General features: G+C 39.7%; 1 protein-coding gene across 1 annotated transcript in view; it reads right to left on the reverse strand.

Moving 5' to 3' along the window:
* Positions 1-880: 880 nt before the first annotated feature.
* Positions 881-14,915, reverse strand: part of RAPGEF2 (Rap guanine nucleotide exchange factor 2) — a 330,483-nt gene continuing 316,448 nt past the window's right edge. The window contains 8 exon segments of the mRNA XM_030563572.1: positions 881-2,813; positions 3,671-3,976; positions 10,301-10,628; positions 10,630-10,684; positions 10,686-10,770; positions 10,773-10,858; positions 12,745-12,781; positions 12,784-12,966. Coding sequence (XP_030419432.1) covers positions 2,788-2,813; positions 3,671-3,976; positions 10,301-10,628; positions 10,630-10,684; positions 10,686-10,770; positions 10,773-10,858; positions 12,745-12,781; positions 12,784-12,966 — 1,106 coding nt within the window. The 3' untranslated portion in view covers positions 881-2,787.

The following is a 14,915-nucleotide window of genomic DNA, read 5'->3' on the forward strand; positions in this document are numbered from 1 at the left end:
ATATTCCAGAGATGAAAAGTAACTGAAATCATCACTTGACTCTTACATGTCCAGTGTTCTTTTATGAAAACAGGTACTATACATATTATTAGAGCTTGAGTTTGGGGTGTTTTTTAGGGTCATATTATGAAAGGTTATAGAGAAAATCCAAACAAACCATTCTGTGCTCTTTTCTCTAAAGCAGTAACTTTCATTTGGAAATAATACTTTACTTTTTTTTTTTTTTTTAAATACAAGCCAAATATAACCAATGGATAGGTTAAGAAAAGATGTTTTAAACCAATCTCCTGTACCCAATTACAAGGAGCTTGAGTTCACAACGCCCACAAAAGAACAAACACTTGTGACATTATATAGATTACAGCATCTGGCTTTTGTTAAAAGGGACACTCTCAGGTACTTTTCATTACATGCAATAGTTTCAAGTTTCTAAGTAGGTAATATCTTTCCACACTTCTCCTCACCCCAAATTTTGCAAATATGGATTCATTGCCCCAAGTCTTATGGAGTCCCAAGCCAACATGGCCCTCCTTATTTACCTTGCTTGTCTGTGTATCAACAGCAATGATGTCAGCACAATCCTTGTCTCTCTGATGCCTCTGCTGGCCATTTTGATTTAGTAATGGACATACTAATTTATTGGCAACAACATAGCGGGTTTAAAAAATCTCCACTTCAATTTTGTACCTGTTACTTGATAGCATTCTTTTAATATTCATGTACAGTGAAGTAAATTATTTTCAAAATTGAATTTGCTCAAATATGATGAACCTGTAAAATGTGTAAGAATCAATATAGACTGCATTAATGTTATATTTATTTATTTTTCAGCTTCATACAAATCAGATGTAGAAGCATAAACATAGTACATTTCTACCATTTTCAACAAAAATATAACCAATATGTACAATTATTGTATTAAAAATACAAAAGGGATACAGACTCCACCAATGTCTTTCTAAAAGACATACAGGTACAAGTAGTATCAAAAGTATGAGGAAATCACCAGTTAATTGTACATTCTGCACTTGACATCACAGAGTGAACTGAGATTAGCAGTCCTATGGTCTACAGTTACTTAATGCTTATATAATATTTGTGCAACTTGTGATAGAGCTAGGTTTCTGTCTTTCTATATGCACATGAGGTCAATAGCCTATATAATAAAACTGGCAAATAATGCATATTACATGTAAAATTACAAATTCATAATCGACAATGTGATATATAAGCAAATAGACAAAAGCCATGATTACAGGAGAGAGCATAATTAAATAAAGCACTGACATTGTTTGATACAGTGAAAAAACACTGCAGTTTGATTTTCAAAGTTGAAGCTATTTACGTTTATCTACTGATCAATATGATCAGCTGAGTTCAATGAAAAAAAAACAAAAAACCAAGACCAGCAGTTCCTCACATTTGAGTACTACTTGGATTGGCAGCCTTCACTTTTCCGGAGTCTGTGCAAAAACAACACAAAAATAGAGGGGAAGGATCATTTCAGTCATTATAGGGTTAATAGCAGCTGTGAGCAGGTGGTTGCTACACATTGGCCTTTTCTACACATGCAGTGTTCCATAAAGCCATTAACAGTTGTGACTATTTCTGCACTGCAAAGGCTCGCGTGTCTAAATGTGTTTTTTCATAATTTAAAGGCTTGTTTATTCCCTAATGCCAAGTCAATAGAGAGAGATTATTAGAACAGAAATAACAGCTGACATTAGCTGTGACATCCCAAATTGCCTTCACTGCAATGTTATCCAGTTCATTTTTCTCTTAAAGTAACTAACTTTCTAACTTTAGTAAGACAAAAAAATAATTTAAAGGTGGGGTTTACCATCTGTCTCATTTGAATAGGACTTAAAAACAAAACAAACAAACAAAAAAACTATGCCATCCTGTATTTCACAAGGCACAGGTATACAAATTGTATGGTACAAACTATACAAGTTGTCCTGTTTTCCCCCATTAGATGCAAGCATTTAGCACTGCATTGGTGCTAGACCCATTTCAAAATACTATCCTATGATTTACAAACTTTCTAAAACTCCAGGGTGGGGCACTTTAAGAGTGGAGCAAGGTGGTCAATGAAAGGCTGTATCCTAAAACCCTTCCTGCCTTCCATTTGGCCCTGCTCAGCCATATCAGTTTTGTTTTTAGAAGCCCAAGCTGGCAACCCTACTAAAAAGTCTGAAATAATACTGTAATTATTATGCAGGTGTAACATTTGCTTTCTGAACACAACAACATACAGCACTGTAACAAAGGCATTGTAAACAAGCAAACAAGCACTGTATACTTGAAGGATTTCAATGTGTTTTTCTCTTTGTACGTTAAAGGCTCAATGTCATTTGAAAACTAGCATATCTCATTATCCCAATGAGATAAAGTGCTAGGATTATGATTAAAATCTAAAAAGAAGATTTCAAAACCCTTCCAGGCATTGGGAAATGCAGCCAGAGTTAAGGATGTGATGATCTTGGAATTTGGAATGATACTGTGTGATGTGGCAGACAGCGACAGTGGTAGCTTGGAGATTGCTGCACTGTGCATTTCAAGCAACACAGTTTGAAAAGTGCCAGGGCGATTTCTTCACAGTATTTCACATGCAAGGGGAAAGGGGGGAGGAATGGGGGAGAAGAAGCCCCATGCTGCTTTAAGGCAGGGAAGGAGGCAAATAGGTCTACCATCCTTTAATTATAGTTCCAAGGCTCCTATACTAGGGACGTCTTCTTGTGCTCTCCTTTAAGGTGGCTCACTCTGGATCCAGAAAAGCCCCAATTCTTAGACGGCAGAGACTTGTTCATCTTCTGCAAACAATAGGATGGGGGGAAAATAAATTTTAATCAGTTTAAAACTAGATTGCTATTGAATGAAATAAATTTGCTCTGTTCACACATATTCCATTCCTCTGTAAAAATTAAGCATATATTTATTTGCTACAGGTAATTATTTTTCCCTCCCCTTTTCCCTTAAGGTAAAATAATCTCAAAATCATAAATTCAAGAGCATGCTTTGTTATTTTAAATGAAGCAAGCCAGCTTTAACTATAGAATCATCAAGATTGTATTTCTTTGGAAGTGTATTTCCAAAGGAAGTAAGACATAGAAGCATCGTATCTGTGTGGGCTTGGCTTTTCCTCCTCCTGGAAAGCACAACATTCAACCAGAGACTGCTAAATCTCTAATAGCTTAGTGAGGTATCTTGTGGTTGGCCCTGGTTGTAGTTGTCCACAAACCACTTCATTTTCAAATGTTTTTATTTAAATTAAAACTTCTGAGACCTAAGTGGCTTGTAATAGTGTTCACTGGCCGAAATGTCAAAACATCTGTGGGCAAATTCATAAATCTCTCACAGTCACATGAAAATTTGTAACAAAAAAAAAAAAATTAATGACGCTTGAAATATTTCCTTGGTATCCTCAGCTGCAGAGCTCAACTGAATAAAGACTGCACAAAACTTCTAATTCAACATTTTAAAAATAAATTAGACTCTCTGGCATAAAACAGTAACGTTAGAAACAAAAAGGTAAAAAAAAAACCCTAAAAAAAAAGATAGGTGGAAAAACAATTAAATTTAGAGCCAGAATTTCCAATGCATGTGAAAATGCTCATGGACTGTTTAAATCTAGCCCTTAATTAATGTTTTGAAAGCATTAGAAATTTACCATCCTCCTCTGTGGAAAACCCTTGAGACTGATAGTGAGCAAGACGTGGATCTGACTCATTTGGTTTGTGCCACTGAGGTTTGTTCACAGGCCTGCTAGCTGAGTGACCTTGTGATTGCTGCTGCAAAGTTGAAGTCCCATGGGTCTCACATGTCCGTGCTACCATCCTAGACCTCTGAAGTGCTACGTTGTAATCCGGAGGTTTTCTAGTTGGATGGGAAACTCCTTCCGCAAAGTCTGCAATAGGTATTCCTACATAACCAGGGGGAGTTGGAGGTGGTTCTCGATATCGACCTTCTTTTCGTGCTGCAGAAAAATAATACACTACCATAAGAGACAGTAACTTGGGAAAATATGTTCAAAACATAATTTGAGCAATGAGAAAGAAAGAAATATATACCAAATCGAGATCTGATCCAAATACAACAGGTTAAGATTAAATATTATACAGGTATCAACATTATCACCTTAAAAACAGAAATCATGTAAGAAACACTTTTGGTAAAACACAGTATATACAGCATGACTGTGTTTTCAACATGCAGGCAATGGTTATATACTTGGCTAAGCCTCTCTTAGTACAGGACAAAATATCTTACTGTCCATTAAACTGTACATGCAATAGAATTATGCAAATTAAGTGACATCTCCACTAAAACCCCGAATCTGCAAGAACTTATATAAGTCAATACAATTACCCATTGAAGTCAAAGGGACTGCTCACACCACATGAAATAAAGCACACAGGTCTCTGCAGGTCAGGACCTAATATACTATACTCTGAAGCTTTAAAATACTGTCAGTCAAGAAAAAAAGGTAACACTCACAAATTCAAACAACTTAAGTCCTATCATCTCATTTAAAAAATATGTAGACTTCCCAGATGAAGGAGCAATGGTAGATATTCAGTTGTGAACCAAAGTGCCTGAGTTTGGAAAAATTCCCTCTGCTTATTCAGTTTTATGCTAGCTTCTTATTAACATGTCTTTCAGGCCACAGAAGTTTCTATACCTGCCCCACAGGTCAAATACTGTGACAAGTAGTTTAAAAACTGGGAAATTAAGAAATTGAAAAAAATTTCAGAGGTTAAAAAACCTACAGATATGAAAACTCTAGTCAGGGAGTTTGGAGAGTCTTAAAATCTCTTTAGAGTAACAGTTTTCGTTAGGTGCATGTTAATTAAGATCTCAAGAAAATCCTTTCTAGTCAGTCATGACATGGGACAAGAAAAATTAACAATGGGAAAAATCTGCATTTCTCATTTAGGGTCTTCCACTGATTTTCTGTCTTTTACTGTATTAATTCTATCCTTCAAATTCCTCCCTAAAACACACTTCTACCATTAAACTTTTAAAAAATGATGACTAATTATTGTTTGCAGTGTTGTTGTATCAGTGTTGGTCCCAGGATACTATTGATCAATTTCCTAATGTCTGTAGATAGTTTAACTCCTTTGGGAAAGGACAGCATCACATGTTTGTACAGGAGTGGTCAAATTGTCAACACAGAGGACAACAAATTGTCAACACAGAGGACAACGCAAAATGCACATATACTGAAAAAGAACTTTTAGTCCTCCGGTGGAGAAGAACAGCAGCAGAGTATGAACTACTACAGTATGGTGTTTTTGAGTCTACATTTAGAAAGATTTCACAAGGGCACTAAAGTGATCACTTTGACTCTTAATTATGATCTTTTCAATTACGGTGTTGACACTAAACATAGAAATATTAATAAACATGTAGCCAATGCATTCATCTAGTGTGACAGAACAGATCTGTTAAACCTTCCTATTTATTTGAAAGGACGATGCATAAAGACTGTTTCTTTCTTTCTTGTAGTTGAGAGGGTGCTGAATCTCATGGAAAAAGCTCCCTTAGATTTATATAGTGTGAAATTTACCATGTTAAACAAGGAATCTATTAATGTAACTTATGCTGATGGGACCTAACAATATTATAAATAGGAAGAAAAATGATTCTACCATAGGCACTAATCTCTAACATAAGGCCAACTGTATTGAACTGTGTTTGAATAGTGGCTCTTTTCCAAATGCAATCTAGGCAGAGGGAGTGTGGAAGAAATTTTAAAGAGGTTTTAAGGGTTTCTGAAACAGATTGGTATCCAAAAATCTCAAATATAATTCTCTCTCTACCAACATTAAACTATTCGCTACTCTCTCCTCTGGCTTCTGTTACCATCAATTTCATGTGTTTGTCTCTTCCCTTCCCTCCTTCTCTTCTTTTATAGACTCATAGACTCATAGACTCTAGGACTGGAAGGGACCTCGAGAGGTCATCGAGTCCAGTCCCCTGCCCTCATGGCAGGACCAAATACTGTCTAGACCATCCCCGATAGACATTTATCTAACCTACTCTTAAATATCTCCAGCGATGGAGATTCCACAACTTCCCTAGGCAATCTATTCCAGTGTTTGACTACCCTGACAGTTAGGAACTTTTTCCTAATGTCCAGCCTAAATCTCCCTTGCTGCAGTTTAAGCCCATTGCTTCTTGTTCTATCATTGGTGGCTAAGGTGAACAAGTTTTCTCCCTCCTCCTGATGACACCCTTTTAGATACCTGAAAACTGCTATCATGTCCCCTCTCAGTCTTCTCTTTTCCAAACTAAACAAACCCAATTCCTTCAGCCTTCCTTCATAGGTCATGTTCTCAAGACCTTTAATCATTCTTGTTGCTCTTCTCTGGACCCTCTCCAATTTCTCCACATCTTTCTTGAAATGCGGTGCCCAGAACTGGACACAATACTCCAGTTGAGGCCTAACCAGCGCAGAGTAGAGTGGAAGAATGACTTCTCGTGTCTTGCTCACAACACACCTGTTAATGCATCCCAGAATCATGTTTGCTTTTTTTGCAACAGTATCACACTGTTCACTCATATTAAGCTTGTGGTCCACTATGACCCCTAGATCTCTTTCTGCCATACTCCTTCCTAGACAGTCTCTTCCCATTCTGTATGTGTGAAACTGATTGTTCCTTCCTAAGTGGAGCACTTTGCATTTATCTTTATTGAACTTCATCCTGTTTACCTCAGACCATTTCTCCAATTTGTCCAGATCGTTTTGAATTTTGACCCTGTCCTCCAGAGCAGTTGCAATCCCTCCCAGTTTGGTATCGTCCGCAAACTTAATAAGCGTACTTTCTATGCCAACATCTAAATCGTTGATGAAGATATTGAACAGAACTGGTCCCAAAACAGACCCCTGCGGAACCCCACTTGTTATACCTTTCCAGCAGGATTGGGAGCCATTAACAACTACTCTCTGAGTACGGTTATCTAGCCAGTTATGCACCCACCTTATAGTAGCCCCATCTAAATTGTACTTTCCTAGCTTATCTATAAGAATATCATGCGAAACTGTATCAAATGCCTTACTAAAGTCTAGGGATATCACATCCACCGCTTCTCCCTTATCCACAAGGCTCGTTATCTTATCAAAGAACGCTATCAGATTAGTTTGACATGATTTGTTCTTTACAAATCCATGCTGGCTATTCCCTATCACTTTACCACCTTCCAAGTGTTTGCAGATGATTTCTTTGATTACCTGCTCCATTATCTTCCCTGGCACAGAAGTTAAACTAACTGGTCTGTAGTTTCCCGGGTTGTTTTTATTTCCCTTTTTATAGATGGGCACTATATTTGCCCCCTTCCAGTCTTCTGGAATCTCCCCCGTCTCCCATGATTTCCCAAAGATAATAGCTAGAGGCTCAGATACCTCTTCCATTAACTCCTTGAGTATTCTAGGATGCATTCCATCAGGCCCTGGTGACTTGCAGGCATCTAACTTTTCTAAGTGATTTTTTACTTGCTCTTTCCTTATTTTCTCTTCTAAACCTACCCTCTTCCTGCAAGCATTCACTATACTAGACATTCCTTCAGACTTCTCAGTGAAGACCGAAACAAAGAAGTCATTAAGCATCTCTGCCATTTCCAAGTCTCCCGTTACTGTTACCCCCTCCTCATTGAGCAGTGGGCCTACCCTGTCCTTAGTCTTCCTCTTGCTTCTAATGTATTGATAAAAAGTCTTCTTGTTTCCCTTTATTCCCATAGCTAGTTTGAGTTCATTTTGTGCCTTTGCTTTTCTAATCTTGCCTCTGCATTCCTGTGTTATTTGCCTATATTCATCCTTCGTGATCTGACCTAGTTTCCATTTTTTATATGACGCCTTTTTATTTTGTAGGTCATGCAAGATCTCAAGGGTAAGCCAAGGTGGTCTTTTGCCACATTTTCTATCTTTCCTAACCATCGGAATAACTTGCTTTTGGGCCCTTAATAGCGTCCCTTTGAAAAACTGCCAACTTTCCTCAGTTGTTTTTCCCCTCAGTCTTAATTCCCATGGGACCTTGCCTATCAGCTCTCTGAGCTTACCAAAATCCACCTTCCTGAAATCCATTGTCTCTATTCTGCTGTACTCCCTTCTACCTTTCCTTAGAATTGCAAATTCCATGATTTCATGATCACTTTCACCCAAGCTTCCTTCTACTTTCAAATTCTCAACAAGTTCCTCCCTATTGGTTAAAATCAAGTTTAGAACAGCTTCCCCCCAGTAGCTTTTTCAACTTTCTGAAATAAAAAGTTGTCTGCAATGCAGTCCAGGAACTTATTGGATAGTCTGTGCCCCGCGGTGTTATTTTCCCAACATATATCTGGATAGTTGAAGTCCCCCATCACCACCAAATCTTGGGCTTTGGATGATTTTGTTAGTTGTTTGAAAAAAGCCTCATCCACCTCTTCTGCCTGATTAGGTGGCCTGTAGTAGACTCCCAGCACGACATCAGCTGTGTTTTTTACCCCTTTTAGCCTAACCCAGAGACTCTCCACCCTTCTGTCTCCTATGTCCATCTCCACCTCAGTCCAAGTGTGTACATTTTTAATATATAAGGCAACACCTCCTCCCTTTTTCCCCTGTCTATCCTTCCTGAGCAAACTATACCCATCCACACCAACATTCCAGTCGTGTGTATTATCCCACCAAGTTTCAGTAATGCTAATAATGTCATAGTTGTATTTATTTATTAGCACTTCCAGTTCTTCCTGCTTATTACCCATACTTCTTGCATTTGTATAAAGGCATCTAAGATACTGGTTTGATCTTGCCTCCCAGCTTTGCCCTGACTTTTTTCTCACTCTTGAAAATACAAACCATTTTGTTTTCTCTTAACCTCTTTCCTCACTTCCCTGTTAGTCACTCAAATCAACTCTGATGTGCTGCCACTAAACTAGCAGGTTGTTCTCACTTCACTCTACCCACATTTGTCTCTTTGTTTTCTTTCGCTTTGACCCCACTCACTTCTTCCACCCCAGGATTATATCAGTGTTCCTGTTCCCGATCACAGCGCTTCATCAGTTGCATAGGACCAATATAGAGTTAAACTGATATGACCATGGGAAGATGAATTATGCTGCTTCTGTGGGGAAGAGCTGTGCAATGATAATAATAATGCAGAAGCAAGCATCCATTGATGCTGAATTGGATGGAAATGAAATGACTGGAACTTTCAGGCTTCTCTTATATTTCTGAAATCTTTATAAACTATATTTTTTTAGACACAGGCCTCCAATGGCATGGTGGATGTTTGCTGCCTTGCTCAAGAGCAGAGCCTGGAAGCACATTTGTCAAGCCTGTCATTCCACATGCTAATGGAAACTACATGATGTGAGTGGTATTAGAGATAGACCTCAACCAAAACATCTGCTCTCCTTCATCCTTTAAGGAAATTCAGATCTGCAGATGAAACTTTGGGGGCTGGGCCCACTGCTAAGTAATACAGTTTGGTTCTGAATGGAAATGATGTTTACCATTATGCCCTAACTACACTGTTATGTTGGCAGACCACATAGTTCTCACACAGTGCCATATGTTCCTTCAGGATGAGGACAGATTGAAACGGGGGAGAGTTTTGAGGGAATAAAATGGCTACAGAAAACAGTGGCCTCAGATTGGCCAAATCCATCTTGCACAGGTAAAGGGGTAAATATTTGGATGAAAATTCAACCCAGAAAAAAAATGATTTTAAAAAGTAACCTCACTTCCTTTAGCAAAAGGTCTCTCCTATTGTTCCAGGTCCTTGATTTCCTAGGCACCAAAGCAGACATCTTCAAACAAGGGTATCTGAAGTCAGACATCTAAATCTGTATTTAGGCACTAAGAGTGACCCAATTTTCAGAGGTGATGAACATCCACAACTACCACTGAAGTCACAAGGACTTGTAGAGTAGAATACTGAGAGTCATGTCACATTTAATGAGATCCCTGCATACAGACTTCAGTGCCTTACTTCAGTCACCCAAGCTTGAAAGTGGTGACCTAAATACATTAGCATATCAAAATACCAACCACCAACAGTTGAGCTGAATTCTTGATTTTATGGCACTTGGGAAGGAAGTACAAGAGGCCACATAACTCATGAATGAGTATCTACATTACAAAGTGATGCTTTTCTCAGCAGCAAACACACAACTGAAGGGCAAAATTTGAGAGAAACTACAAATTGACTGTGCTTTTTGCTTTAAAAACAAATCAGATTAAAGCAAAATACTTATATAGTAAATTCACATCTATATGTAAATGAACAGGATACTTCACGGTAAACAAAATATAACTTACCAATAAGCCCCTTTGCACTACTTGATGATACAGTTATATGAGAGGACATGGGAGCTGGCTTTGACTCCTCTGCTGTTACAGATGTTATGCTACTGGTTTCAGCTTCAATTGAAACATCCTTCCCACCCCGCCGCTTTATGGTACCTGTATCACCTTCTGAGTCCTCTCCCCAGTAGCCTGTTGAGGATGCCCAGCTTGCTCTGGACTGTGCTTGATCAAGGCCCTCCCTACCTTGACTCTGCCTGCCATATTTTGTGCCATGATCGGGGAACATCATCTGGTCCATATGACTGCCTGAGGCCCATAATCCTGCCCCATCGCCTGAAACTATCGAAATGAACATGTCCAAAAGGAAGAGTCTCCCAGCTTCTCTGGTGTTGTATGTCGTATGTTGTCATGAGAAACGCTTGAGCAAGAAGTCAGCTGCCACGGCCACCTGTCTGCGGCATCAAGTGAAGTGCGATCCCCTGATCCTGTGAGAGCTCTTCTGTACTGGGAGAAGAAAGCACAGTTGCTCCAGCATACAGGCCTCTGTTCTCTGACAGTGGTGCATATGAACTAGATGTAAAAGATAGAAAGAAAGGAAGAAAAATTTTACAATTATATCATAAGTGATAATCAGCAAATCAGAACTGTGAAGCATTCATTGCTTAAAATCCAGAGAATTGACAGCTAATGAAAACACAGTTGATAAAAGTATCACTTCTATAGCATAGCTTTCCTATATCCAAAGTTTAATGTAATTCAGGGTTGGAAACCTATGGCATGTGTGCCAAAGACAGCACATGAGCCAATTTTAATGGCACGCTGCTGCCTGCCAGGGTCCCGGCCACCGGCTCGCTCAGCCCTCCGGCATTGGGGGCAGAAACCAGGAGTCAGAGCCCTAGTCTCCGTCTGCCTCCCATCCCCCTCGAACAACTACAGCCCAGATGGAAACCTAGGAATCCAGAGTTCTCGGTCCCAGAACTCCTCACCCAAGCGTCAGGACACCACCCCTCCAGGAGCTCAGGAGCCCCAACTCCCACTCAGCTCCCCGCCCTACCCTCCCCACACCCCCACGCCTCTGCCCTGATTCCTGCACTCCCCTCACACACCCAGCCCTCTGCCTGACCGTGGCACCCCCCCAAATCCCCAGCCCTCTGCCCTGACCCCTGCACCCTGAGCCCCTGCCCTGACCCCTGCACCCATTACCCCAGCCCTGACTCCTGCATCCTCCTCACACCCCCCTAGCCAACTTTTGCACCCCCACACAGAGCACCAAATGGGAGCTCTTCACTGTCCCCCCATTCCCCCGCATCCCTCACACCCAAATGGGAGCTGCGCAGGTAAGCATTCCAAACCCAAATCTTCTGCCTCAACCCTGAGACCCCTCCCTCATTCTAGCTCCTGCCCATACCTACACTCCAAACTCCCAGCCTGCTCCTGACCCCCAGCCCACTGCCTCAGTGCACTCCCACCCTCCGTTCAGTGCAGAGAGAGAGAAAGAGAATGGGTTTGAAACCAGGGGGAAGGTAGGTACCCAGTTTATGTGGGCAGGGCCGGGAACCTCAGACCGACAGTGAGCTGAGCCGCTCAGCCCACTGCTGGTCTGGGGTCCCGGTCGCCGGCCCTGCTCAGCCCGCTGCTGGTCTGGGGTTCTGGCTGCCAAGCTGCTTGCCAGCCGGGGTCCCAGCTGCCGGTCCCACTCAGCCTGCTGCTGGCCTAGGTGAACGGAACCCCAGGCTGGCAGCGGGCTGAGCGGGCCAGTGGCGTAATATCAGTATTTTAATTTTAATTTTAAATGAAGCTTCTTAAACATTTTTGAAAACCTTGTTTACTTTACATATGACAATAGTTTAGTTACATAATAGACAGAGAGAGACCTTCTAAAAACATTAAAATATATTACTGGCAGTGAAACATTAAATTACCGTGAATAAATGAAGACTCGGCACACCACTTTCTGAAAGTGGTACTAAACTAATGATGTAATTGGTACTAACTAATGACTTGGTCAATGCTGAGTACAGGGCATTCTTTCGGTAAGGCTATCTTTGACAACAAAGCACTTCAGCAGTTACTAAAAAGGTATTGATGAAAATGTGACATACTTTGGGATTCAGTTGAAAGGTTCCCCCCCACCTGTAAAAATAAGGATAATACTGTACTTAAAAACACTTCTTGTCACAACACTAGCCTGCCACAGGAGTGAGGATCACCTGTAGCATTTATGAATGCTCTAAAGGTAAAGAGCAGGTGCACATAGTTACTGACACTGCTGTAGACATTAGAACAATGTGGGATTGGGTATATTTTCTCATATGAATGTAAGTATTATAAAACAGAGGTAATATAGAAGTGGTAACCTGGAAGAAGAGAGTGGAATTCTCTCACAGAAGGGAGAAAATTTCTACAACAGATGCAGAAGAGAGTTTTTTAAAAAACGTAAATATATACAATCCTACCCTAAGCTGTATTGATCTGGTTCAATCATGGCTCTCTATCAATTCTCCCCACACCAAGATTAGTCTCCACAATGCTGACAGAATGCCTCTGTCTCCTCTCATCATGCAGTGACACTGGCAGGAGTCAAATGAAGAATTGCTGACATACTAGATCTGGAAGAATTTCGCTGTGACCAGAATCTGAAAAGTTATCCACGGTGCCACTGGGAGCCAAAGTATAACCTGCATAAGGACCAGAATAACATTAAATAGACATTCTAAATTTACAACCAAAAGACTTCTTGAAGAAAAGTTCAAGCATTAGCATAGATATTCAATATCAGTACTATTGGAGCAAATACAATTATGGATACATTTCATTAAGAAGAGCCGTACTGTATGCAACAAAAATATGCAACAAGACCATCAGTCAAATGTTTTATTTCTGAATGTAGGTTTAAGATCAGTGACAACATGAAATATTGTATTTAGAAAAGTCTGATCTCTTCTTTACAAAACTACTTGCCAAATTTATCACTTCCTGGTGTTTTTGGATCTCTAGAATTATATTAAAACATTTCCCTTTGTAGGACATAACACCCAATCTTGCAGTATTGTTTATGTCTATGTATGTTACACAGACTAGGGGGAGCTTGGAACATAGGAACTGCCATGAGGTGAGGCCAGTGGCCTATGTAGTCCAGGATCATGTTTTCAACAGTTGACCCATTGCAGGAAAGGTGCAAAATACCTTACAGTGTTACCCTCTGTCCCTAGAGAAAGTTCCCTTCTAACCTCCAATAGTTAAAGTTTGCTTTTAGTCCTGAAGTATGAGGAATTACATTCCTTCCAAACCTTTAAGTATTTGCTATAACAACTCTGGACATACATGTTATGTATATAAATATCTTACCATTTTTCAATTCTGCTATGCTTTTGGCCTCAGGTTATACCTGCAACACATTCCACAAGCTAGTTGTTAAAAATTATTTCCTTTACCAGTTTGAATTTACCAGCTTTCAAGTTCATATTATGAAATGAGGTGAGAAGATCCTGATCTACCTTCTCTTTTAAAATTATTTTTATCCTATCCCTTCTTATTCATCTCCTTTGTCAGGTAATCAATCTTAATCTTTTCAATATCTCTTCATATGAGAGTTTTTCCATTCTCTTAATCATTCCCCTCACCTTACCAAAGGTTCTCAAACAGGGGATCATGAGGTTATTACATGGGGGGGATCGCAAAACTGTCAACCTCCACCCCAAACCCTGCTTTGCCTCCAGCTTTTATAATGGTATAAATTTATATTAAAAGTGTTTTAATTTAAAGGGGTTACACTCAGAGGCTATGTGAAAGGGGTCACCAGTAATGTTTGAGAGCCACTGCTCTAAACCCCCTTCCATAATTCTTCCAAAACCTTTTTGGAGGTGGGGTGACCAGAACTAAACACACTATTTTAGATGAGGATTTTACACTGAGTTAGATATCATTAAATTATTTTCCTTTTTCTTCTCCATTCCATCTCTTGGTCCCATTCTACATTTGGTTTACTTTCTTCACCACTGCCTGTATTTCTTTTGGACAAAAGAAGTCAAAACAAAGCAAGTGTTTGGGAAACACCACCATTTAAAAAATGTTATTGGAGATTTCTGTTGTTTGATGACAGAAAGTAAACAATTGTTGAACACCTAATTCTGCAGTTCAAATTCCAATGTATATGTATGTGTACAGTACAGAGAAGGCAAATTAAGAACTTCTGCTCTCTATCTTGTATTGCAATGAAATTAAGCATTGACAACATTTGGAAAAATTAAACAGTGGCAAATTCAAAACTGATAATAGGAAATACTTCTCACACAGTGTGGGACTCATTCCCACATGAAGTAACTGAGGCCAAGAAAGTAGCAAGAATTAAAAAGGGATTTGACATTTATTGTATAACAGAATATCCAGAGTTACAATAATTAAATGATAACAGAAATTTTGGATGGAATATAAGTCTCATACTTCAGAGTTTAAGCCAATCTCTAACAGAGATCAGGATGAAACCTATGTGGGGAGCAGATTATTTCATATGTACTTACTGCTGGTTTCTTAAAGTTCCTCTGATGCTTCCAGTACTGGCCTCTGGACAGAGACAGAATACTGGATCACATGGACCTTAGGCCTGATAGTATGGCAATTCCTACAT

This window comes from Gopherus evgoodei, chromosome 5 (genome assembly GCF_007399415.2).
Source record: "Gopherus evgoodei ecotype Sinaloan lineage chromosome 5, rGopEvg1_v1.p, whole genome shotgun sequence".
Classification (NCBI taxonomy): domain Eukaryota; kingdom Metazoa; phylum Chordata; order Testudines; family Testudinidae; genus Gopherus; species Gopherus evgoodei.